At 40.1% G+C, this 25,102-nt stretch overlaps 1 protein-coding gene across 3 annotated transcripts in view; it reads right to left on the bottom strand.

Annotated features, from left to right (window-relative positions):
- Nucleotides 1-20,119: 20,119 nt before the first annotated feature.
- SEMA3A (semaphorin 3A) overlaps nt 20,120-25,102 on the bottom strand; it is a 339,609-nt gene continuing 334,626 nt past the window's right edge. For all 3 annotated transcript variants that reach the window (XM_064443796.1, XM_064443787.1, XM_064443803.1), the window contains one exon: nt 20,120-24,435. In XM_064443796.1, the coding sequence (XP_064299866.1) occupies nt 23,980-24,435 (456 nt within the window). In that variant the 3' untranslated portion in view covers nt 20,120-23,979. The remainder of the gene's footprint in view (nt 24,436-25,102) is intronic.

Raw genomic sequence — 25,102 nt, 5'->3', positions numbered from 1 at the left:
GAGGCAAAGAGAACTTATGTGATTTGCCTCAGGAGCAGATTACCCTTCTGCCTTAGTCACCAGCCTGAGCTTCAGCTCTTCAATAGATAAAAAGATTTATGTTTGAGTGGGGTCTATAAAGGGATAAACATCAGGAAATTTCCTTCTAATGCTACCTGTTGATCTGTTAGTCCCTAGAGATGAATATATGTAATATGCATGATAATTTTCCTCCCAATTGCATAACTCCAAATTTCCTTTTTATTCAAGCAGGGCCTGATTCCAAGCCTGTTGAAAGATGAAATGGTTCTCATGAGCTTTGAATTAAGCTTATAAATGTATCTTCTGTTTTAAAATGTGATGTGTACATTAAAGGAGCACTATTATTTCAGCTATGAGGCTTTTTTTTTCAATTATTTTATGCTTATCCACAGTTTCATGTAGGCAGAATGATTATCAAGTTATACATATAAAATGCAAGTCAACAAGAACAAAATCTATGGATGATTTTAGACAAGCTAATAACCTTTCTTTTCTTAGTGTATTCTGCAGCTAGTGATATCTAGGTTAGAGGTTTAAAAAAGAAAAAAAAGAAATTAGCAAACTAACAGCGCGTCATTTAAACCAGAACAGGAACATTTTCTCCACCCTGTTACTGTTAAATTCCGTTTTGTACTGGAAAACGCCACTGGATGGCAGCCTTGCTCCTCACAAAGTAGAAGAGCCATTCTTGGTTAAACAAGCTTTGTTATAAACCTGCAGCAAACCCCTTTCCTTTGCCTGTGCCCTAGTAACGGAGGTGCCTTTGCCTGATTATTCAGAGGGATAGGGATTCTTCACATGCAGGTGCACTTAATCTTTTCAAGATGTAACAAAGCCCTATAAAGCTGCACTCTGTTGTGTAGAACATAATATATCTGCTGATCTTTCATGTTTATTCAGTGTTTTTGGGGAGGGAAGGGGTGCCACAGCAAAAGAGAGGTAGAGTAAAAAGTATGCAGCTTGCATGTTTAAGCAATAAGGAGATTGCTCCGTTGTCTAGTGTAAACCCCGACAGTGTGCAATTTCCTTTTTCCTGTTCTCCAAATTAGTGGTAGGACCAAGTTCCCCCATATGGGAATAAGTTCTCCAGACTGCTTGGAGAAAACTGACCAAAAGGTCCCTGTACAATTCCACTTTCTCCTTAAAACAACTGGGGAGTTTTTTCCAAGATACCCTGTATCCTATTGCAGTCTGACCCCTAAATCTTCTGACATCAGTGTGGAATTTTACCTAGGATTAGAATTGAATCTTTTGTTCCTGACAAATACGTTTTGAAACAATAATGATATCCTTCTACAATAGTTAGATTTGTTCATGCTTCTGTGAGATATTTTTCTCCAGATGGATAAACAGAGGCAAAGGGTAGGTCAGAGAAGGTAAACATACTGCAAATAAAAATCTTCTGCACGATCCAGGGCTCCCAGTATCAAATGTGATCTTGGTACAGTTCTCAGCATGTCAGTAAGATTACAGCTGAAGAAATCTCATCCCTGCTGCCTCAGACACATGGCAGATCCCGTTACCACTCCCTAGTTGCTTTCCCCTGCCATGCCCCTGCCAAGGCCCAAGGTATCCCTCCTCCATGACCTGCTTTGCCAGCTGGCACAGAAGGTTTCCCTGTTGTGTCTGTCACCTTTTAAGTAGAAATATTATCATTGTTTGTGATTTACCGTGCTGCTGTCTGCTGACCTTTTGCTGCTTGGCATTTCAGCCTCCAGGAAGTAGAGCCTACTCTGAAACCTCCTCACCTCTGAGAAATACTAGAGCAAACCCGTGGTCAGTAAAGATTTCTGCTTGTCACTGCGTGGACTGACATTGTTATTTAAAGCTTAACAGAACTTTTTAACAACAGAGCAAGGACCCTGCTTAATCAGTGAGGATTAATAAGGAAAGTGCTGCCCTGTCTCCCCCTCCATCTCCCACTAAAGGAACAAGGAAGCGGCTTGTTAACAAGCTCTTGACCCACCTTTGTTTGCATGTGACATGTTAAAGAAAATCACTAGATGTTTTGGTACCAGTGGTTATTCCAGAGCTGATACCCACATAACGAGGCCAGTACACACCACTTAGAAAGGCAATCTCATGAAAAATCCCAAGCAAAACTGCCACTGCTTGTTTATGAACCTCTGAAAAAGTCTTGTTCCAAAAGCATCGTTCTCTGCTGTTTCAAGTAAAGGAGGATCTGCATCAAAGAATGAACAGACATGCAGGTATCCAAGCCTCACTCTACGTAAGAAATTGTGGCATGCATACCTGATCTAGTTTACAGCAACCCCCTGCCACAGAAGCATAGCTCCTGCCAGAATAATGTTCCCACAAAATAGTGCGTGCACTACACAGGCATGTTCCTCCCTCACTCAGGTCTGTAAAGCACAATGTCTAAGTCTATCACTGGGAAAGAGCCATAGCAATTTTAAAAGCATATTCCTCATCCCATATCTCATAGTTCTCATACAAGGTGAAGGCCTTAGAAAATGTAAAGAATTCACACCATTTCAGCTGAACTATGTGGATGAGGTGCTTGAAGTGGTGAACTGGTGACCGGGAGCTCTGCTGAGTGGAGAAGAGTGCCTAGGGTATCGTTTAGTCTCCTAAATTAGACGCCTATAGCCACAGTGTGAAGAATATTTCCCTTATCACATATTTTATTAAGATGTCAAGATCTGAATGTTTCTATCCAAATCATACTGCATACTTCTGTGATACTTATTCATTTTCTTGTTCCTGTACATTTGTTTTGCACGTGGTGAAGTATTGCACTGTGCTGCAGATGTAACATGTTCAAAAATTCGAGCCCTACCAGGTGGCTGCCTCTCCAGAGCTTTGGATTTACTTGTAGAATATGCAGCTATCACCTCTGTTGCTTTGGAAGGACCCTCAATAGAAAACACAATCAGATGAAGATAAAATCCTCCACAACAAGTTACTACAACACTTCTGCACAGCTGAGACTGAGAGCAAACAATCCTCTCTTGTTTTATCAATGCAATCTGAACGCAAGCCACCCTGGAGCCTAACTCTACATTAGTGAAGTACAAAAATATGCTTCTTAAAGGGCAATTACCACATCTGAAATATATCCCCAGACAGCAGCAACAATCCACTGAGACATGGCCAAAACACATACTAACTTCTTTCCAAGCATTCAGCACACCAGAAAGTAAGGTGTACAAGAAGTGCTAAAGGAAATCTGAGTCACTGTCACTGTTTTAAGGCTCACGTCTATTGTGCCTGGTGAAAGATGTCCATATTCTTAGAAACTTTGTTGATAGATATCGTCAACACCATATTGGAAGAGGCAAGCCTATCATCCACCCTGCAGCTTGCCTAAGGCTAAAACAATCTCAGCAGACCTCATGTGCCATTGCCTTGTAGCAAACCTATCTAAAAATAAGATAGGTGATAAACTCTTAAAACAATAGCAGCAAAAACTCTCCTTCAACCTCTAATATCCTAGATTGTTATAAACATCACCTGGGTCAAGCCAGAGAAGAGAGGAAGCTTTGGCAGTGATAAGGAACAGCTTTTTCTTCAAAATAGTTACAAAAATAATTGTAATGCTCTTGAATTCATAAAATATCAGCAAATAACATATTCATTCAGGGCAATGATGATGACTATAAAGGACACACCACTGAGTAAATATTTATATGATAGGTTTTGTTAGTAGTAGTTATGGTCTTTGGTCTTGCTTTTCTGACTCACATAATAACCTTGTTTATAATGACTACCCAGTAGAATATAAAAATTTCCCTTTTGGGAAGAGCTACTTATTCAAAGTTTTTGAGTCAGCTGTGTAGTGCCTAGGACCTCTGAAGGAAACTAACACTTGCATCAAGGTTCAGACTTTAGTTCTCTTTTTTTGAGGTAGGTCAGTCCCCTCAAACTGGGTGACTGGAGTGGTCACCATTTCAAGATCAGACCTCCGGCCTTCATCTCTCTTGAATGGGGTGAACCACCCACTCAAAAATAAGGGTGGCAGTGTCTTAGTTGCTCATGGGGTTTTGCTAGTCTATGCTAGTAAGTGAATGAGAGCCAGAGTCTGGGTTCAGGCTTTGGCTGAAGGTTCAGAGTTTGGCTTTTCCTTTTCCCTTTTCCTTTCTCTTCCCCTTTTTCTTCTTCTCTTCCCCTTTAAAAGCAATTCTTATTATTTACAAAGAATGTTCAAAGATTTGTTTTTCTCAACAGAACAGGAGTCAAATAACTAGAAACAACAACAACAGTTTTCCTTAAATATTCAACTTATTTCCAGGCGACACTGAAATCAGATAGTGTTTCTCATAAAATTTCTCAGTCACATTCTATTTATGTTATGCATGTTTTTCTTATTTTACTTTTTCTGCTCTTCTATTTCTTTGACTTTTTCCCTGATTCTTACTCATAAGAACACAAACTTAAGAAAACCAGAGTTGAGGACATAAGATGTCACTAACATGCTATTGTTTTGAGCAAAGGCATGTACATCCACTCTGTATGTGGTACAATTTGTGAACTAATTTACCTGCAGTTTATTGTTATCATAAGTGAAAGACAGTTACAATACTTATCCTGTAACACAATCTGGAAGTGAATCACTATTCTGAAACAGAAGATACTGTCTTGCACATCTGTCTTGAGCCCCACCAACACAAAACAAAGGTGCCCATCAGCTAAGCTTCCTCACTTACAGGGATCTGGCTGCCAATCTGTTCCACTTCAGCTCTCTTCTGGTCTGAGGTTGAAAGTATATTTTAACCTGATGCTGTACTTTCATTCACAGCCATTTAGAGCTGCTTCACCGCAGAACTTTTTAACAGACACAGTGTGAATTACAGGTATAATCAGCTAAGGCATGAGGTGTTTACCACAGTACCTATCCTGGGCTTGCTCCCTCTTCCCAAACAGTGTCCCTGCCTGTGACTTCTTACATCCCAGCTGATTTGAGATGTGGGTTATCTGCTGATCTTACTTTCAAAGAGCAGTTCTGAAGGGATGTGTGTTACCTGATTATATGTGAGAAAATGTATTCACTGTTCCTCCTCTCAGCCAATTTTTACTGTAAAAAACCAGGTGTAGATTTACCAAAGAAAAGGCTAAATTTGAAAACCTCAAAGCCTGCCAAATGGCTATGATGCTGAGGGGGGCTATCAGAAAACCACAGTGTGTCTGTACAGTGGTCTTAATATATTACCTCTATGAACCCAAAGAGTAGTAATATTTACAATGCTCAGTTAACATAGTAACTTTAGTATTCATTAATCTTCACAAGGTATTCCAAGTCTGCTGCATTAAGAATGAGAAATAACAGTAGTAAAATGATCAAAGAAGGTTATGTTGTTTTTTTCCAGGATCTTCTCACTCAGATAATTTCCTGCAGTGATTGTATTCTTTTTTGTGGAAACAATCCTTAATTGAAGGGAACTGGGGACATCAGGAGGCAGAGGATAATTTACAAAGAGAACTCCAGGTGGAGGAAAACACCAAGCAAATCTTTCTTGTGAATCATAACCAAAGCTGAATCATATAAACACAAAGAAATGTAAGAGAGAATAAAACACAACTGACAAAAATCAACCAGCTCATCTGGATGGAAACCATCACTTTATGGCAAATGGAAAGCAGAAGGAAATGACCATCAAGTATTCCCTTTGTAATGGGGCTGACATCACTCAGTTCTCTGCTGGACAAGGATATCAAATTGTCTGAGCTCCCATTTTAGGACAGTGGGGAAAGTCTTACCTGACTGTAAATTTTAGTATCATTATATTTTTATTCTCTGGAGATTCTAGTCTGACAGCAGGAAGACAAATATTGATATGAATGGATTTTCTTCTGGGTGATGACTTTTGTGAATACTCTTGTTCTGCCCTAATAAATGGTAATTCAGAAAATTGTTGTCATTTAGTCTACTTCTGACAAAAAAAAAGGGAAAAAACCAGGCCTTAGTTCCCGAGTCACTGGATTGTCAAGAGCAGTAGGAGATTAGTGTACTGGGAAAGGAAGGAATAGCTTCTATGAGGATTTGGGAATCTCTGAGACCTCATCACCATCAGTGACCTTCAAGACCTTCCTATGTGAAAATCCGGCTGGACACCTGTTACTTTCACTCTGTGGTTTGCAACTCTTTACCTATTATATTTGTCTGAACATATTATGTTCTCCATAGAAACACTAAACTCCCTTATGTGAAAACTAACCCATATGGAAAAATCATATTTCTCAGATAGTTGATCAGATATATTTAATCTGTTTGAAAGATACTGTGTAGTTTATACAGAACTGGCTTGAACTCATATCACATATAATCTCTGCTATGGAATAAAATATGTTTTAAAACGAGTGAGAATATGTAAAAAAAGATTGAAAGGCTATACTATATACAAAAAAAGAAAAAGCAGTTCGTTTCGTATCAGACAGAAATTGTGGTAAGGAATTTGGGTTATTTTGCAGATGTCATATATTTTGTGAAAGATTCTGGGGTAGTTCAAACACAAAGCATGTGGAAATACATATTGGAAGCCTGTTTATTTGGAAGGATGGACACTCTTGTGGTTTCAGCATTGGAAAAGTTGAGGTGCTCAGGTAATGTTACCCAGCCACTCTGTTTATCCTTGGCCTGCATTCTCAGCTGTAGAGCAGTGAGAGCACTATTTCCTACACATGCTATGAAGAAGAAAGAAATCTGTTAATGAAGTTGGGACGATACAGGATATCTAAGAGCCTTTATAGATCAAGTCACATTCTGATTATATGCTTTAAAATTTTGCTATGATTGCTTATAATTAATAAAAATTCAGCTCTGTTAACACTGTCAAGATATGATAACTGTAAAACCCTAACTGTTTGGTCAAAATAAGGCATACTTACTAAGAAGATTTCTAGGGGAAATCCAATGATTTAAGAAGGGATTTTTCAGTTGATTACTCTTTCCCTACAATGGGCTATGTCATTTCTTGTAATATTCAAAGAAGCCCACTAAATGAAAGGCCATTCATAAAAGAAGATTAGGAAAAACATACATGGTTTTTAATAAAATATTGGAGGCACTTTGGCTGTCTCTACAATACATTAAAAAGGTTAATGTTTGATAAGGATCTAATAAATAATCCTTCAATTTACCTTAAAAAGTAGTTTACTTTTTATGGAAGAGGTACTTTTAATCTAATAGTTATGAACAAACACAAAGAAAAATAATCACTGCGGTTTCAAATATATACAGATGTCTTTCCTCTTTCTGTCATCTGTTATTCCAATCCAACACTGAATTCTGACTGTGGGCAATGTGCTAAATGTTCACATATATACGCTGACATCCACTGCACCTTCCACCCCCACCATGGAAGACACAGAAGTTCATACACTAAACAATGAAGTCCTAAAGGTATTTTGAAAGTTACTTAGGTGGGAAGTGCAACGCATATAATAAACAACATCAAATAATCCCGGTCCTACAAATGATATTTCCAGAACAAAGTTGTGTCTTATCAATATAGTTTTCATTTGACTATTCATTGAGTTCAGTTGTTTTTAAAGAGTTGTTAGATTGAATTAACAAGACACTAGCCTGTACTGTGCATGTATAATCAGGTTTATTTTTCTTTCTAGCTATTTCTCATATGGGTAATCTGAAACAAGTCGTAATCAGTACAATTTTTAATGACGACTTATCACAGCTGTCATCATAATTAGTTTCCCATGATGCATATAAAAAGAAAATGGGTAATGATCGAAGTATACTCCTACTTTTGTGCATTGTTCTACAGGGTTCAGCTGTGCAACTGGTTTTCTCACACAGTCTTTGATGTGAATGTCTTTGGCATCTCAGTATTATCTGGTGCTTTTTCCCAGCTGACTGCCATATTGACCTGCTCTTTCTTGCTTTAGGCTGTAATCACACTTCTGATACAGGTCATCTTCTTAGTTGTCTATCATATGATTAAGATTTGTAATTAATTTACAACCTTGTAAATACACCAGTAAATAAAAACTGAATGCTACATATAATTTTTAAATACTTCTGTAGGGACCATTGACTTATTATTATCTGATATGTGTACAGATTCTTTAGTCATTTACAGAGAAGGATCCTTAGTGTCTAACTCGAATCCCTATGCAGAGGAATATTTGTATTTATTAGCCTGATCTGTTTACCTGCAAAATACTTCTCAATGTGGAGGCATAGAGTGTACCTTAGAGGCTTATATTCAAGAATTAGATTATTCGCTTTGAAGCAGAATAATTGTTGCACTACAACAATTGTTATTAATGTTAAAACAAGAATGAAACTATTATTTAACTACAAGGATGTTGTGAGGTTATGCAGGGAAAAGATTAGGAAGGTGAAGGCCCAGCTGGAACTTAAACTGGCCACCACCATTAAAGATAACAAAAAATGTTTTTACAAATACATCAGATACAAAAGCAGGGCCAGGAAGAATCTTCCTCCTTTGTTGGATGTGGAAGGTAACCTTGCCAGAAAAGATGACAAGAACGCTGAGGTACTTAATGCTTTCTTTGCCTCAATCTTTAATAGTCAGACTGGTCATCCTCGGGGTTGTCAGGCCCCTGTGCTGGGAGATGGATATAGTATGCAGAATGAAGTCCCAGTTGTTGAAGAGGTGGCAGTCACGGACCTGCTCCTTCACCTGGATGTTCACAAGTCCATGGGGCCAGATGGGATCCACCCGAGGATACTGAGGGAGCTGGCAGAGGAGCTCACCAAGACACTCTCCATCGTTTATCAGCAGTCCTGGTCAACCGGGGAGGTCCCAGATGACTGGAAACTAGCAAATGTGATGCCCCTCTACAAGAAGGGTTGGAAGGAGAATTTGGGAACTACAGGCCTGTCAGCCTGGCCTTGGTGCCAGGAAAGGTCATGGAGCAGATCATCTTGAATGCCATTATGCGGCACATGTGGGACACCCAGGGGATTGGTGTCCCGCTCAGCCAGCATGGATTTATGAAAGGGAGGTCCTGCCTCACTAACCTGGTCTCCTTTTATGATAAGGTAACCTGCTTAGTGGATGAGGGAAAGGCTGTGGACATTGTCTACTTGGACTTTAGTAAGGCCTTTGGCACTGTCTCCCACAGCATTCTCCTGGACAAGCTGGCTGCTCACGGCTTGGAGAGATGCACTCTGTGCTGGGTTAAAACCTGGCTGGATGGCCGAGCCCAGAGAGTGGTGGTGAATGGAGTCAAATCCAGCTGGCGGCTGGTCACGAGTGGTGCTCCCCAGGGCTCAGTGTTGGGGCCGGTCCTGTTCAATATCTTCATTGATGATCTGGATGAGGGGATTGAGTGCAACCTCAGGAAGTTTGCAGGTGACACCAAGCTGGGTGGAAGTGTTGATCTGCTGGAGGGCAGGAAGGCCCTACAGAGGGACCTGGACAGGCTGGATCATTGGGCCGGAGCCAACGGTATGAGATTCAACAAGGCCAAGTGCCAGGTTCTGCACTTGGGTCACAACAACCCCATGCAACGCTACAGGCTTGGGGAGGAGTGGCTGGAGAGCTGCCTGAAAGAAAAGGACCTAGGGGTGCTGGCTGACAGCCGGCTGAACATGAGCCAGCAGTGTGCCCAGGCGGCCAAGAAGGCCAACAGCATCCTGGCGTGTATCAGCAATAGTGTGGCCAACAGGAGCAGGACAGTGATCGTGCCCCTGTACTCGGCACTGGTGAGGCCGCACCTCGAATACTATGTTCAGTTTTGGGCCCGTTGCTACAAGAAGGACATCGAGGTGCTGGAGCGTGTCCAGAGAAGGGCAACAAAGTTGGTGACGGGTCTGGAGAAGAAGCCTTATGAGGAGCGGCTGAGGGAGCTGTCATTGTTTAACCAGGAAAAAAGGAGTGTGAGGGGAGACCTTATAGCTCTCTACAGCTGCCTCAAAGGAGGTTGTAGCAACATGGGTTTCACCCAAGTGACAGGACGAGAGGAAATGGCCTTAAGCTGCGCCAGGGGAAGTTTAGGTTGGATATTAGAAAAAAGTTCTTCACCGAAAGGGTTGTAAAACATTGGAACAGGCTGCCCTGTAGGCAAGGAAGTGGTTGAGTCTCTGTCCCTGGAGGTATTTAAAAGATGCATAGATGTGGCATTTAGCAACATGGTTTATTGGTGGACTTGGCAGTGTTAAGGTAATGGTTGGACTTGATGATTTTAAAGGTCTTTTCCAACCTAAACAATCCTATGTTTCTATGAAAGCATAACTGAATTCAGAGATACCTCTTCACATTTATTGGAGATCTGACCCTAAAGAAACACTGGGACACATTCTAATTGAACTTCCTGCTCCCAGATACTCAAGATTGACAATGATGGATCCCCTTTCACCCCTTTCCTTGAGCTTTAAGACTATAAATTCAAAAGCAAAGTGTAGGAACCTGCACTGTTTGTACATCTACATATACTTGTGGAATACAAATTCTAGAACACAGAATCATAGAACTGCTGAGGTTGGAAGAGACCTCTAGAGGTCATCTGCTCCAACCTCTCTGCTCAAGCAGGAGACCTTCATCTAGTCCCCAAGGACTATGTCCAGACAGCTTTTGAATATCTCCAGGGATGGAGACTGCACAACCTCTCTGGGAAAATGTGCTCAGTCATCCCCACATGTTCCTAATGTTCAGATGGAACTTCCTGTGTTTCAGTTTGTGCCCACTGCCTCTGGTCCTGTCACTGGGCACCACTGACAAGAGCCTGGCTCTGTCCTTTGTGCATCCTCCCTTCAGGTATTTATATACATTAAGAAAATCTCCTCTGAGACTTGACTTGTCTAGGCTTAACAGTCCGAGATGTCTCGATCTTTCCTGATATGAGAAATTATTCAGTCCCTTAATCATCTTTGTGTCCTTCATTGGACTCTCTCCGGCATGTCCATGTCTCTTTTGTACTGAGGAGTCCAGAACTGGACACAGTACTCCAGGTGTGACCCCACCAGAGCTGATTAGAGTGACCACTTCCCTTAATGTGCTGGTAACACTCTTCCTAATGCAGCCCAGGATACCATTAGCCTTCTTTACTGAAAAGGCATATTGATAGTTCATGTCCACTGGGACCCTTGGGTCCTTTTCTGACAAGATGCTTTCCAACTGAATGGCGTCCAGCACATACTGGTGCATGGAGTTTTTCTTCCCTATGGGTAAGACTTTGCATTTCTCCTTGTTGAACCTCATGAGGTTTCTGTCAGTCTATTTCTCCAGCCTCCTGAGGTCAAGGTAGATTCCCTTCCCCAGGAACAAAAATCAGTAGCCTGGTGACCTTCAGGTCCACTCATGGCTTCTCCAACTCATGACTAATGCTCTCCTACCATACTCCATTTCAGTTCTGCCCTCTCCCTACCCTTGTTTCTTTCTTCTGGTAGGGTTCACTAGACTCCCTCTTTGGTCCTTGAGTCAGGAAAATTCAGCTTTGTTTACACCATTAAGAAACAATGAACACAGGATGAAACAAATAAATAAGGACACACATACTTCATAAAAATAACACAGAAATTTACCACATTATCCACAAAGATATCCAGTCAAGCTTGAGGAAACTTCTGTTTAGAGTACCTTGGTAATAACCTGCAAGCTAATAAATATGATACAGATTTATTTCAGCCTCTCAAAGCTCTATCATGAATATGTTTACCTCTGATTGAATGAACGCCCCTGAGTGCTTCCAAACAACCTAAATTTTCTCATTCCTCAAGAAAGAACACAGAAAACTGTCTTTGAAAACTTAAGAAAGTACCTTCTAAGCAATGAGCAGTAGGAACAAAGTTCCCCTGTGAGCAGGTTATCTCATTACTCCTGGTTGAAGAATTGTTTACGCTGTCCTCTGAGGCAACTAGTACTTCTTTTCTTCTGAAACATGGGACTGAATGACACACATCACTTTTGTAGGCCAGTACTGCAGTTTCTATATTACTCCATTCCTATAACGTATTATTTCAGGAAAGATGCTGAAAAAAGAAAACTGAGACTCAAAACAGTTGGCTTAAAGTTTAGGCTGAGCTCTTTTATGATGTGAAAATATCCTTCTTGGTAATACTAGAAGCTTATACCCCCTAGGGGTGTTTATATGAAAAACTGACAGTTCTATTTAGTTTTCTCTGCAAGTCTATTTCAAACATCAGGATCTACTGCAGAAATCTGGAGAGTCATTGTCTAGGTTTGAAACTGTTGTCACTCACCTTTCCAAAAGACAACAGACTGACACATAATTCCAGATACACAAAAGTGTAAACTTTTATGTAAAACAAATAGTGAGATTAAATTAACATTTCTTGCTGTTATACCTAAAAGTCAAATTCAAAATCAGGGCTAAAACATGTCCTTTGTATAACAACTTCATGGTACTAGATATGCAGCACTGTTTCTATGCCCCCTTCTACTCAGTCACTACCAAAACAGGTTTCCATGCAGGGCCTGACCTTGTCTGAATGCCTCAAGACATTGCTTTTAGTGACTCATGGCAGGAAACGCAAATCCTGCCTTGATCCTATTCCATTAAAGATAATGGTGGAATTTCCAAGAATTACAATGGCATCACATTTCATTAATTTCCAAGAACTTTTCCTGATTTTTAGCAGCCCATTAGGAGAGTAATACATGAACTGGAAGAGCTCAGTGCATGTGCATCTACCCATTCATCCTTCAAAGAGAAAACTGCATCTTGAGAGGTTACTAATAATTGTAACACCTTCTTATATTTATTATGAAAAAATATTACATATTTTTAATTCTTTTAGCTTTGTAGTTCTAATACTATTGTTATGACTTGGATGAATCATTTTGGAGATCTCTGGTGTTGGGGGAAAATTCTAGTCCAAAGGAGTGACAGAGGTAAAATATGGCAGACTTCATGCAGGATCACCTACTTGTTCGAAGTCACTGGAATCCTAGATAATGCATTAGGGATGCAGTTCCTTGGCACTGCTAAATTAAGTTCCATTTTAGGAAGGCAGTCTAAGGGAGGAAATACTAGGACACTACCTTGCCTTGGGAGAATGAACAAGTATTCCTCAATATTTCGCATTATCTCCTTGTGATGTATGTGCTGGTTCTACAATATAAACCTAACTTACCCAACTAGTCTAAAAGCCAAGGTTTGGTAGCTACACAGTCCATTTTATAGCCTTGATAAACATTGCTTTTCTAAGTGGTAGAGATTTTCAACTGGCTTACAAAGAACTCAAAAGTGTTCACTGCCTGTAATAGAAGTAACTTTCATACTATTGAAAAATAGGAAATAATGTGTTTAACTTTAAATACCTAGATTTGAAAATAAAACAAAACAAAATTACAGGAGACAGTGGGACTTGAATAGAGACTGCCATTTTATGATCTTACTTCCTATGAATATTAAAATAATTTGTTTTCGTATTTTCTCAATTCAAAGCATCCAGATATTATGTTCTGGTGTTGCTCATTTCTGTCCACAGTCCACCCCTAAACTTTCTGGTGGCCATAGAAAGATTTACCATTGTTGACATGGAAAGTATATGCAAACTGCAGTTTGTGAGGGCACCATACCTGGGAGTATCCCTCGAGACTTACTTCAGATTTCAGCTTCTTCCAGATGCAAGAGCTACATACAAGGATGTAGCGTTAACAATAGTTCCAAATTTTTGCAGAAATGGTTTTCTATCAGGCAACAGTATGTACAATCGCTAACGTATTGTTGAAGTGTAGTGAATGCCAAACAGGAGAATTTCTAGGAGACAAAGATCCATTATTTGCTGAGCATGCATGTGTTCCACTCAGTGTCCAAACAAGATTTTTTCAGCTGCATCGTGTCTGCTATTTTGACATGCAACAGTGAACTTAACTATAAATAGTTTAATTCTTCTAGATTCAACCATTTCTCTCCCTCCAGCTAATGAGGATCACAGAGATATATAATATGTGAAATATTTATCATAGTTTGAAGCCCTGTTATATTCAATTGCATTACACTGGCATTGAACAGTTTAGCCTTCATAGGTAATATTTTGAGCCACGGTGAATAACACAGGGATTGAAATTCATACCTTTCAGTACCCTGACTATTTAATAGATTCCAGTCAATAAAAAAGGCAGTGGAGCACACAGCTTTATTTATGTGGGTGAGTATCTAGCTAAGTATACTGGTTAGCATTAAGGATGAAAAATACAACTTGTTGATTTCTAGAAACATTGACATGTTTATAAGAGTGATGTGTGCACATAGTTGATTAATAAAGGGAAATACAGTGAAAAATTCCACAGTGCTCTAACAGACCTTGATCAGTGGCATCCTCTAAATTTCAACCACCACAGAACAAAAAAGATCACTTCTCCTTAACTATCTAGTATGTAAAAGAGCATGAGCAATCATTTATCTGTACTGGACATCGGAGAACTATTAAACTGGGGCAAAAGTTGGGCCTACATTACCTTTACACAGAACAGCAATTAAAAATCAGCTTACATGGAGAGACTCAGGCATGATGCAAGAAAAATATTCTACTCCAGAATGTACCGTAGGAACAGCAACGTGTGAGTAAGTCAGGAATAATTATACAAGAATGTGCTTACCCTGATGTCTGATTCAGGACCTCTGATGGGCATGCAGATGTTTCAAAACCAAGCACAAAGTCCAGTGAGGTGGGAAGCTTTTCATTATGCTCACTGAGCTTTACTCAGCTCCCGATTTTTTTGCAGTACAGTCACTAAAACAACCACATGGCTAAAGCTGTAATTTTCTTTTTTTTTTTTTTTTGTTTGTATTCAAAACTGAATTAATCACATTTTAGCCATTTTCTTTTAGGAACTGTAAAATTGTTTCTCAGTTAAAAGCTGATATTTAAAACTTTTAACCTGTAGTGAATTACCTTAGACAAAACTACAAAGCCTTAAAAATAGGGCTTTCTAACAGAAGTGCTGACAAAACCCTAACGAAAAGAGCACCAGTGGCCCTACTATAATAATAAAATAACAAACAGAAGAGGAAAGTTAAGCCTTCTTTGGAGGAACTTGCACAGTCTGTCTGTTTGTTCTGGTTTATTGAGCTATTCAATGTGGTATTGTTCAGCAAAAGCAGAGTTTATAGGAATGCATTTTTTTTTCTATGTAGTGCTACAAACCAAGAAAAAAGTGACATGTGAAACTAAAGGGCCTAAGGGGCTGGTCATTGCAAAACATAGCTGAAATGTCTGCACTTCTTTTGTCTGCTCTTTTCCTTTCCTGCCCCCAGCTATAGCAAGAAATGAGAAGTTCAAATCGAGCCATACTTGATATTTACTTGATATACTGGATCTAGCAGAATTACCATGGTCTCTTTATCTTTTTTCCATGCAGAAACATGCATCTCTATTTGACTCTGCATAAACAGTTGTAATTCACAAGAAAATATGACCGTGAAACTCCCACAGAAATTAATATATTTATACGAAGCATAAAAGTAATATAGGCTGCAGGGTTATCTCATGTTGAGGGGTAATAAAGAGGAGTTTTGTTCCCAGGGCAGATCACCAGATTTAATTTACACCAGGCTGTAAGGTGGAATGTCCTGAAAAAGCATTGGGCCTGTATGTGAAACAAGATTCATCCTTCAAAACCTGTTCAAAGCGCTTCAGACATAGCTCACTGGTACGTGTTAGCATATTAGCAGACAGGGCAGGCTCACACATGGAGTGGAGGCCTAATTCTTTTGTTTTTATGAGGTCTTCTTTGCTCAAGAAAAGGATTATAACCCTGTGCACATTAATCCTTAGTAACTGTTTAGTGTACTTTCTACCATTTTTTCTTCAGTGTCAACTAAACTGAGTCAATTAAACTAAAACAGGGTTGTACTGTTGGGGTATGGTTGGTTATTGTAGGCTTTCAGGAGGAGGACAGCTATCTATAAATCTGGAAGTTAAGTAACCTCAGATGATCAAGAGCAATTCAGGAAGGACTGTTTGAGCCTCTTTAGCTGCAAACACCAGGCTCCAGTTCATGATAAGAGCCTTGTAGCAGTATAGAGCAGTATGGAGCAGGAGTTCCTTCACACCTAAAATTTGTGAGGGTTCTTGTATTTTAGCAACTGTATTGCTTGCTAAGACCTACTTAGACCTTAAAACCTACTAAGACCCCTGCTAAGGGCCAGTCTGACATAACACCAATTTTGTGAGTTTCCACAGAGGAAACATGGGACCTATCAGGATGTTTACTGACCAGCTGTCAGTGCCTGAGTGCACTCAGGTGTCCTAATGTCCTGTCACATGCCTGGGGATCCCGCCACCCTGCCCATGGCCCAGAACCCCATTCCAGACCCTGAGCCCATCAGTCCCTGCCCCAGTGAGGCCATAGAATACCATCTCCAGTCCCACCACAGCCCTGCCCATGGGCCATGACAAGCCAGGCCCACCTGCGGCCTGATGTTCTGTCCCCATCCCCAGGGAGGTACCTGGAGCTTGAGGCTTGGGCTGTCCTGGCTGCCCCAGGCCCTGCCTTGGCTGGGGGTGATGGGCCCAGGCCAGGAAGCTGCCATGTCTTGCAATTCCCTGACAGACATCTCTTGCATTAAATGTCATAGTTAAACTATAGTATTAAGACATGCTTTTTACTGCCCATCAAGGTCTGGTTTAATCCCTATTGATGAGAACAGAACATTTTTATGTCTAATTTTGCAGAATGAAGTCCCAGTTGTTGAAGAGGTGGCAGTCACGGACCTGCTCCTTCACCTGGATGTTCACAAGTCCATGGGGCAGATGGGATCCACCCGAGGATACTGAGGGAGCTGGCAGAGGAGCTTGCCAAGCCACTCTCCATCGTTTATCAGCAGTCCCGGTCAACCGGGGAGGTCCCAGATGACTGGAAACTAGCAAATGTGATGCCCCTCTACAAGAAGGGTTGGAAGGAGAATTTGGGAACTACAGGCCTGTCAGCCTGGCCTTGGTGCCAGGAAAGGTCATGGAGCAGATCATCTTGAATGCCATTATGCGGCACATGTGGGACACCCAGGGGATTGGTGTCCCGCTCAGCCAGCATGGATTTATGAAAGGGAGGTCCTGCCTCACTAACCTGGTCTCCTTTTATGATAAGGTAACCTGCTTAGTGGATGAGGGAAAGGCTGTGGACATTGTCTACTTGGACTTTAGTAAGGCCTTTGGCACTGTCTCCCACAGCATTCTCCTGGACAAGCTGGCTGCTCACGGCTTGGAGAGATGCACTCTGTGCTGGGTTAAAACCTGGCTGGATGGCCGAGCCCAGAGAGTGGTGGTGAATGGAGTCAAATCCAGCTGGCGGCTGGTCACGAGTGGTGCTCCCCAGGGCTCAGTGTTGGGGCCGGTCCTGTTCAATATCTTCATTGATGATCTGGATGAGGGGATTGAGTGCAACCTCAGGAAGTTTGCAGGTGACACCAAGCTGGGTGGAAGTGTTGATCTGCTGGAGGGCAGGAAGGCCCTACAGAGGGACCTGGACAGGCTGGATCATTGGGCCGGAGCCAACGGTATGAGATTCAACAAGGCCAAGTGCCAGGTTCTGCACTTGGGTCACAACAACCCCATGCAACGCTACAGGCTTGGGGAGGAGTGGCTGGAGAGCTGCCTGAAAGAAAAGGACCTAGGGGTGCTGGCTGACAGCCGGCTGAACATGAGCCAGCAGTGTGCCCAGGCGGCCAAGAAGGCCAACAGCATCCTGGCGTGTATCAGCAATAGTGTGGCCAACAGGAGCAGGACAGTGATCGTGCCCCTGTACTCGGCACTGGTGAGGCCGCACCTCGAATACTATGTTCAGTTTTGGGCCCGTTGCTACAAGAAGGACATCGAGGTGCTGGAGCGTGTCCAGAGAAGGGCAACAAAGTTGGTGACGGGTCTGGAGAAGAAGCCTTATGAGGAGCGGCTGAGGGAGCTGTCATTGTTTAACCAGGAAAAAAGGAGTGTGAGGGGAGACCTTATAGCTCTCTACAGCTGCCTCAAAGGAGGTTGTAGCAACATGGGTGTCACCCAAGTGACAGGACGAGAGGAAATGGCCTTAAGCTGCGCCAGGGGAAGTTTAGGTTGGATATTAGAAAAAAGTTCTTCACCAAAAGGGTTGTAAAACATTGGAACAGGCTGCCCTGTAGGCAAGGAAGTGGTTGAGTCTCTGTCCCTGGAGGTATTTAAAAGATGCATAGATGTGGTGACTTGGCAGTGTTAAGGTAATGGTTGGACTTGATGATCTTAAGGGTCTTTTTCAACCTTAATTCTATGATTCTATGATTCTAATGCTAACATGTGTGGCAAGAGTAGGCTGCATGTGAGTTTGTCTGGAGCACCTGGACCAGCTTGGGAGGGCTGGTCATGAGAAATAGGGTTCCGCATGTATATTGACAAAATCATTAGCCTTCAACAAGGACTTTAGAAACTATATAATGACCTTTCTGGGTTTATATTGAGACATAAGGAGTCCCATTTGCTAAATGGGTGAAAAACTGCTATGAAAGAAAGGGAAGTTGCTTTCAGAACCCAAGAGATATCTTTTCAGTGTGGAAACTGTTTCATTAGAGCTTTGGGATTTAGCTCAGATCATCCTGAAATTCTCCAAAATGTTAGCCTTTGATAAATTCCAGGACAAAAAAAGTCCCAAACAAAGCCTGTTCTCTACAGTTTCTAGTTTTCCTATGAAGCTCCTCCAACCTTTCACTTGACTATTTATGGCGAGCAAAGAAACTGGCTGGTTCATTAATACTCTGATCTACTTGTACCCTGTTACTGAGCATTCTGGGGAGAATAGCCCTTTGTTTTAAGCTTTGGAAAAAGGCATCATAACTTTGCCTCCCATTAAATGTATGTTTGATGGGGAGCTCAGTGAATGTGACCTGTAAGGAAACAGAATAGTGTGTTTCAGTCTTTACAAAGGAAACATTTATAACGATTTATAGCTGAGGTCGCCAAACGTGTTCTTCAGAGATGCACTAGAATTACATGTAGAGTCTCAAATACTTTAGGGAAAAGGAGATTTAACCTCAGTGAAAGCTGGTGGTTTAAATGTGTGTGTGTGTATATATATATATACAACTATATGCATATACATGTATGAATAAACAAGCATTAAAATCCAAATGTTTCTTCTTTCTTCCTACTCAGTGTCAAAGAAGGTTGTCCCTAGGCATTGACATTCTTGGCAATATAGCAAAGTAGTAATAAAGGACAATCAGTTTAGCTGTGTTCTGCAGGGCGTTCTAGAAAATGTGGTTACATCCAGGAGCAAGGGTCATTCGTTGTAAGTATTTAGAATCCCTGCACTAGACAAGAAAAAAGTTACTTTGGTCTTTCAGTTAGCAGATTCACAGCTTGCCACATTATTCTGTACTTGTTGTATTCGCAGACATCTTTTTGTATCCCACTGAGTTGCCTGGCTGCTGCTGAGGGCTTATTTTCATCTTCGGAAGACAGTAGTAACCATGAAGTATCCTTACAGCATCCGCTTGAAGTGGACACCTCTATCCTTGCTTTACAGGAAGGAACATAGGCAAAGCTGAATGGATTTGTGATGATTAGGGGTTGATTCTTCAATTCTTTATGTGTCAAAAGGAAGTAATGATACTTTATTTTCTCCACTACGTGTCTGATATATTTAAACTTCATTCTTTCCAGGGCATCATTTGTCTCATTAACTGTTTGCACAATGCTTAGTGCCATGGCATATTACTTTTAGATAGAGCCCCATGGCACTTTTCAAACAGCTGCTAAGTTCACCTAAAGATAGAAGGGTATGTTGATAACAGACAGAACCTGATTTATTCTACTTGCTGTCTGTGCAACCCAGTTTCCAAACAGAAGCAGCATAGCTGTGCTAAGCCATTAGCATTGCACAGAGTGAATTTCATGGAGTACAGCAACTTGCTGGCATTCACATGGCTTCCAGGCTGATTTACACTTTGGTTCACGGGCAGGGTGTGAGGGGGTATATGTTTGGCAGTTGCGCCAAAAGATAGGCTGAAGATAAGTTTGTAGCTTTCATTTCAGGCATTATTAGTCTGTAGTCTTCAAAAAGAAACTGTAAACGCCATTAATAAAGATAGTAACCCTTCTGGCCTAGTAAACAGAGCTCATATACATTGATAGCATTATATTGGCAACAATGCACTCCATATACTTATGAAGGTAACAGGGCACTTTTCTATGTAAACAGTCAAGGCAGCGAACTTCAAATATTTGGAAGAATTGTTTATTTAACAACTGAATACATGCTAAAAGAAATAATTTACAGCAGCAGTTTCATTACATTTTTTCTCTCCAGTTTTCTAGTTCCCATCTGAATTGAAGTGATAAATACAGAAGTAGAATTATTTACTACCCAGTGAGGAATGCACTTAAAGAATAAGTGCATAACTTTGGCACTGATATAGCAAATAAACCACCTTATCAGCTGTGTAGCAAAATCTTGCATTTTAGTATTATGCTGAACACACCAAAATGGAGTACCTCTAGATAACAGTACTTTACACTGTACCTCCTTATCTAGTCAAAAATATTTACATCTCTTTTGGCTAATGTGTAGGTAGCAAAAACTGAACTATTAAACACATACCATTGATATTCACTAAATAATACATAAAAAGGATCAGTAAATGCGCATTCACATGCATTTAATTTAATTTTATTTCTTTACATAATGACTTTATGAGGTCATGAAGATTTAACTCTATTCTGCAAAGATGCACATTTTCTCAGTTTGATGTTGTAGTTTAACATAACCATACAGTTTTTAGGAGTCATTGAACAAATTCCCATCTTCAGTGATCCATGCAAGTGCAAAGTGTAGATGAGTAAGAATAAGATTTAATGCATTTTTGTTCCTTACAAATGGATGTCTTAAAACAAACCAAAATAGAACTTTCTGATTTTAAATGAAATCCTTTATTTCTCTCCAGCTTAAACACAACTTTTAACTTACTTTTTCTAAAGTCCGTAACTAGAGGTTTAGAGGGTTTTATTGACAATTTACAGAAATAACTGGTTTTACCTTTATCTTCAAACCTTATGTTGCTTTAAACAATAACAACACAAAAGGGGGTATGAATTTTACTGAAGCTGCAGGGCATCTTTCTGTATATGAATTCATTGAGGCCTGTTCTCTGAAAAAAAGTTCATTTTACATCAGTATTAAATGCTGTTTTAACTTGACCATAATATGAACCTGGAAATTAAAAATTCGATTCACTGCTGGCCTGATCTTCTACCCTCTTATTTATATAAGCAAATACAAAGACATAAACAAGAGTACTCAAGCCAGTGAGGATTCAGTTGAAGTTTGCAGATCATTGAAATGATCTGATTATTTCAATTGTCCTACTAGACTGCCAGGTTGTGGTAAAAACATTGCAACTTCTGTAATTTTGTTCCCACAGATTATCTTTCTCTGCATAGAAAAACATATCTTAGAATCCTGACTTAATTTAATCTGTTTCTTCTTCAGGGGTGAAAGAGATTGGTTTTGGTTTGATTTTTGCAGCAAGTTGTTATAGAACCAGTTGCTATGAGCATGGTAGAGAAAAAAAAGTTAAATAGCAATTCCATTAATATATAAAAAAGAAGAAAAAGTCATTTAGGGTCTGTTGTAATCAATCTGCATTTTTCCCACTGAATTCTCTGAAGTTCATTTTAAAACTGTTTCTTTTCATAACAAAGAGGATTCTAATGACTCGATGGTACACAATAGCCCTACACAAAAGGCTAAAGAGTGTTCTATGATTACAACTAAATAATTCAGCTGACAACAATGCTCAGAAATTAATCATAAACTAAGCTGAAAAATTAATACTTCTGTACAGGAAAGCACATAGTTGAACCTATGTTTTAATTCATCCCTATTCAGCCCATCATGAAAGCATGGGAATTTAACGGCATATTAAAATTCACAGGAGTCAAGTTAAGTTGCTTTAAAACTAAATTCCCAAGAGCTTTCCTAAATCAAGGCCTTATGGCCTTATCCTGCTCTATTAAATGAATTTTTTGCTAAGGAATTACATGGCAAAAAATCTTGTAAGTTCATCCCCTGCAAAAGATTTGAAGGAGACTAAAGTGACTGGGCCATTAGTGAAAGTCCATCTGCTATGAAGACAAGAAGCCAAGGCTTCACCAGTCAAAAGTATACTTGAATTAGTGAGTTGCAAGGAGACTGGGACATGTTGTGGGAGATGCTGTCACAGCAGTTGTTATATTGTATCTGATAAGGCTGATTGATAGTGTAGTGATGGATAAATTAAATAACCTGGCATGAATAACAACAAAACAGATCAGACATCGATTCAGACACAATTTTATATAAAAGCTCCTTTAGCAAACTAAGGACTTTGTTCTAGTAATTTTCCCCACAATGACATTACTTGAAATTATGTCATTTACGGACCCTACCAAGATAAAATATGGGAGGCTGGAGAAAGATGACCTAAAAAGAACTGGACACCATAGAACTGGGGACCAAAGGCACACCTGTGCTGAGGTGAATAAATCCACTACTTATAACCCTAAACTGACACTTATGGTGCAAGTACATTGTCTGTTTTACCCTGTTGCTCTCCTGTATATAGATTAAGACAGAAGCACAGGACCAAATCATCTGTTAGTGTAAACTAGTCTTAAGCTGAACTTCACCAATTTACTACTGCAGCAGACTTCACCCACAGATAAAACTGTCCCTTAGATCTTAAAACAGAGAGCTGGCTTTGAGGTTACTCTTTATGTGGCCTAGCGCTGGTTCTTTGCATTTGGGTGATCTGGCCCACAGAAAGAATGGAGCACTGAGGATCAGTAGTGTGGACATATTTCTACCACTGAGCTGGGAACAAAACTCCTTCAACTGAATATGAGCTTTGTTCATGGATATATGACAGTCTATGAGCCACGTATTTAAATATTAGCATTCACAAATATTTACGAACCAAGAAAGCAAGAGTGTAATTAGTAGAGGGTACTTTAATGCTATTTACTTTTTTTAACTAAAAAAAATATACAACTGAAAATCAATGCACTCCTCTTCATTGGTTCAATTTATAGCAAGGTATTATACAAGATGAATCATTTCAAATACCATACTTAGGAAAAAAGAATGCAGAAGACTTCCATGCTATACAGCGACTTTCATGTTAAAATAGTTTAGTTTTAAAATTGTTTTGAAGTTACATGTCATATAGATTACTGAGAGGGGAGGAGGTTAACTGCAGTGTGACTAGCTCCCCTGGAAGATTTTCCAAACAAAAGAGTAATGCAGCTCATAATTGGAAGTTGTCTTTTTTTTCCTCTAAACCAATAATTAGAAAGTACAATATTTCTAAGACAAAAAGTCTAATCTATTTTAGAAAAGAGCTAATGTTTGCTGCATAATTTTCATGGTACATTTAAATTATAGTTTTAATAAAATACATCTTTAGATCAAAGCTGAAAGAAGTCATCAGTAGTAGGCCAGTGTACTCCACAATTTTTGTTCTTCCAGATGATGGATGGCTTATGTTGTTCAGATTTCCACAAACAATCTTATTCAGTATTGTTTTTCCTCTTCTAGTACATATAAACAGGAGAACTGGTAGACAAAACAAGAACAAAATCCTTGTGTCCAATCACGCATTTAGACGTTCATCAGCTTAATGAGTTCATGCAGTTTTATATGTAAGTCTAGAAATGGTAGTGCTGAATATGAAAGGTGGGTTTTATTTTTCTTTTCTTTAAGATGACAGCATGTAATACAGCATTTTGTTTATATCTCAGGCAAAAGAGAAAGCAAAACTTGCCTGCTGAAGACTTGCAGAACTCTTTGAGCAGTAAGCTAGTTCCGGGCGAGTTACCATCCTTGAAACTCTGGTCTTTCTGGTCTCAGAATCAGAGCAGAGAGGAAGGACTTACTAGGAAAGTCATAAATGGATTTTATTTAAACCTGGTGGAAACTGTTCGAACTTTCCACTCTTGTAAACATCCACATAATGCCATGAAAAAGTTCATGAATATTGCATTTTTTTCCAGTTATCTGTCTATACAAGTTTCTACTTGGATGAGGTTCCTAGAGGTAATGTAGCTCAGACACTCCGCGGTGCCCTCTCAAATTCATGGGTCCTCCTGTTTCTACCTTTTTTATTCTCTTGTAGGTGCTTCCACTTATTTGTATTCACCTGCGCATTGGCAGGCCTTTGCCGGCGTTGTTTGCGGTCTCTTTTCCAAACCTGCTCACAGAACTCATCCATTGTATTGAGATTAGGGTGATTAATTAACTGCATGAAGTCTCTATACCAGATCTTCTGGCTGGGGGTCATGCTATTGGTAGCATCCTTGGTCTTGGAGGCATCACCATCATCTTCTTTATGGAGCAGCTCTTCCAGGTGGTCAGTATCAATTACTTCCAGGGTCACTTTGAGCAAAGTTTGCATGAAACCATGCTCCACAGCATGACAAAAATAAATACCAGAGTCTCTCCGTTGAAGACTTCGTAGCAATAGGCCCTGTTCTGTCCGGATCATGCGATCATCCACTTTAATCTGTGTTGGAAAAAAGTGGTAATTTCAATAGTTAACCTTCAAATATGTGCAAAATTATCCTCTAACCATACCAGTTCCTTAGTACTGCTCCCTTCAGCTGGTAAAACTTGGCCAAAAATTCCCAAACACACATGAATGGAAAACTCCTTGCCACTAATCTGTAGTTATGGAAGGCTCAAATACTCTGGAAAAACTACCGATGTACTGCAAAGAGTTCAGGGGATTAAGAATTTAATCCCTCATCCCTACTGCTGCTGAGCAAAGATCTCTATCAACTCTGTCAGATGGAGTTGCTGGTAAGACTAGAGAAGAGACAAGCAGAATCAACATGGATGCAATTGTCTGTATTACTGAGGTCACATTTATCATTATCTTTTAGTCAAGCACAGATATATTTGTGGGAAAGGTTCTCTGTCTTCCTATTGTTCCTTACTACAGAAGCCCTTATGCATAGTAGTGGGTTCTGCAAAAGTAGAGAATATTCAAAGAATTTTCAAATAAACAATAAGTATTAAATCTCAAAATTTTAATATTCAAAAAGCAACTGTCCTAAATAGTGCATTTATCTTAATTACAGAATCACAGAATCACAGAATGGTGGGGGTTGGAAGGGACCTCTGGAGATCCTCTCGTCCAACCCCCCTGCTTGAGCAGGCACACCCAGAGC

Source organism: Phalacrocorax carbo, chromosome 1 (genome assembly GCF_963921805.1).
Source record: "Phalacrocorax carbo chromosome 1, bPhaCar2.1, whole genome shotgun sequence".
NCBI classification, from domain to species: Eukaryota; Metazoa; Chordata; class Aves; order Suliformes; family Phalacrocoracidae; genus Phalacrocorax; species Phalacrocorax carbo.
The sequence above is the reverse complement of the archived record's forward strand: the minus strand, read 5'-3'. Positions and strand labels throughout refer to the sequence as shown.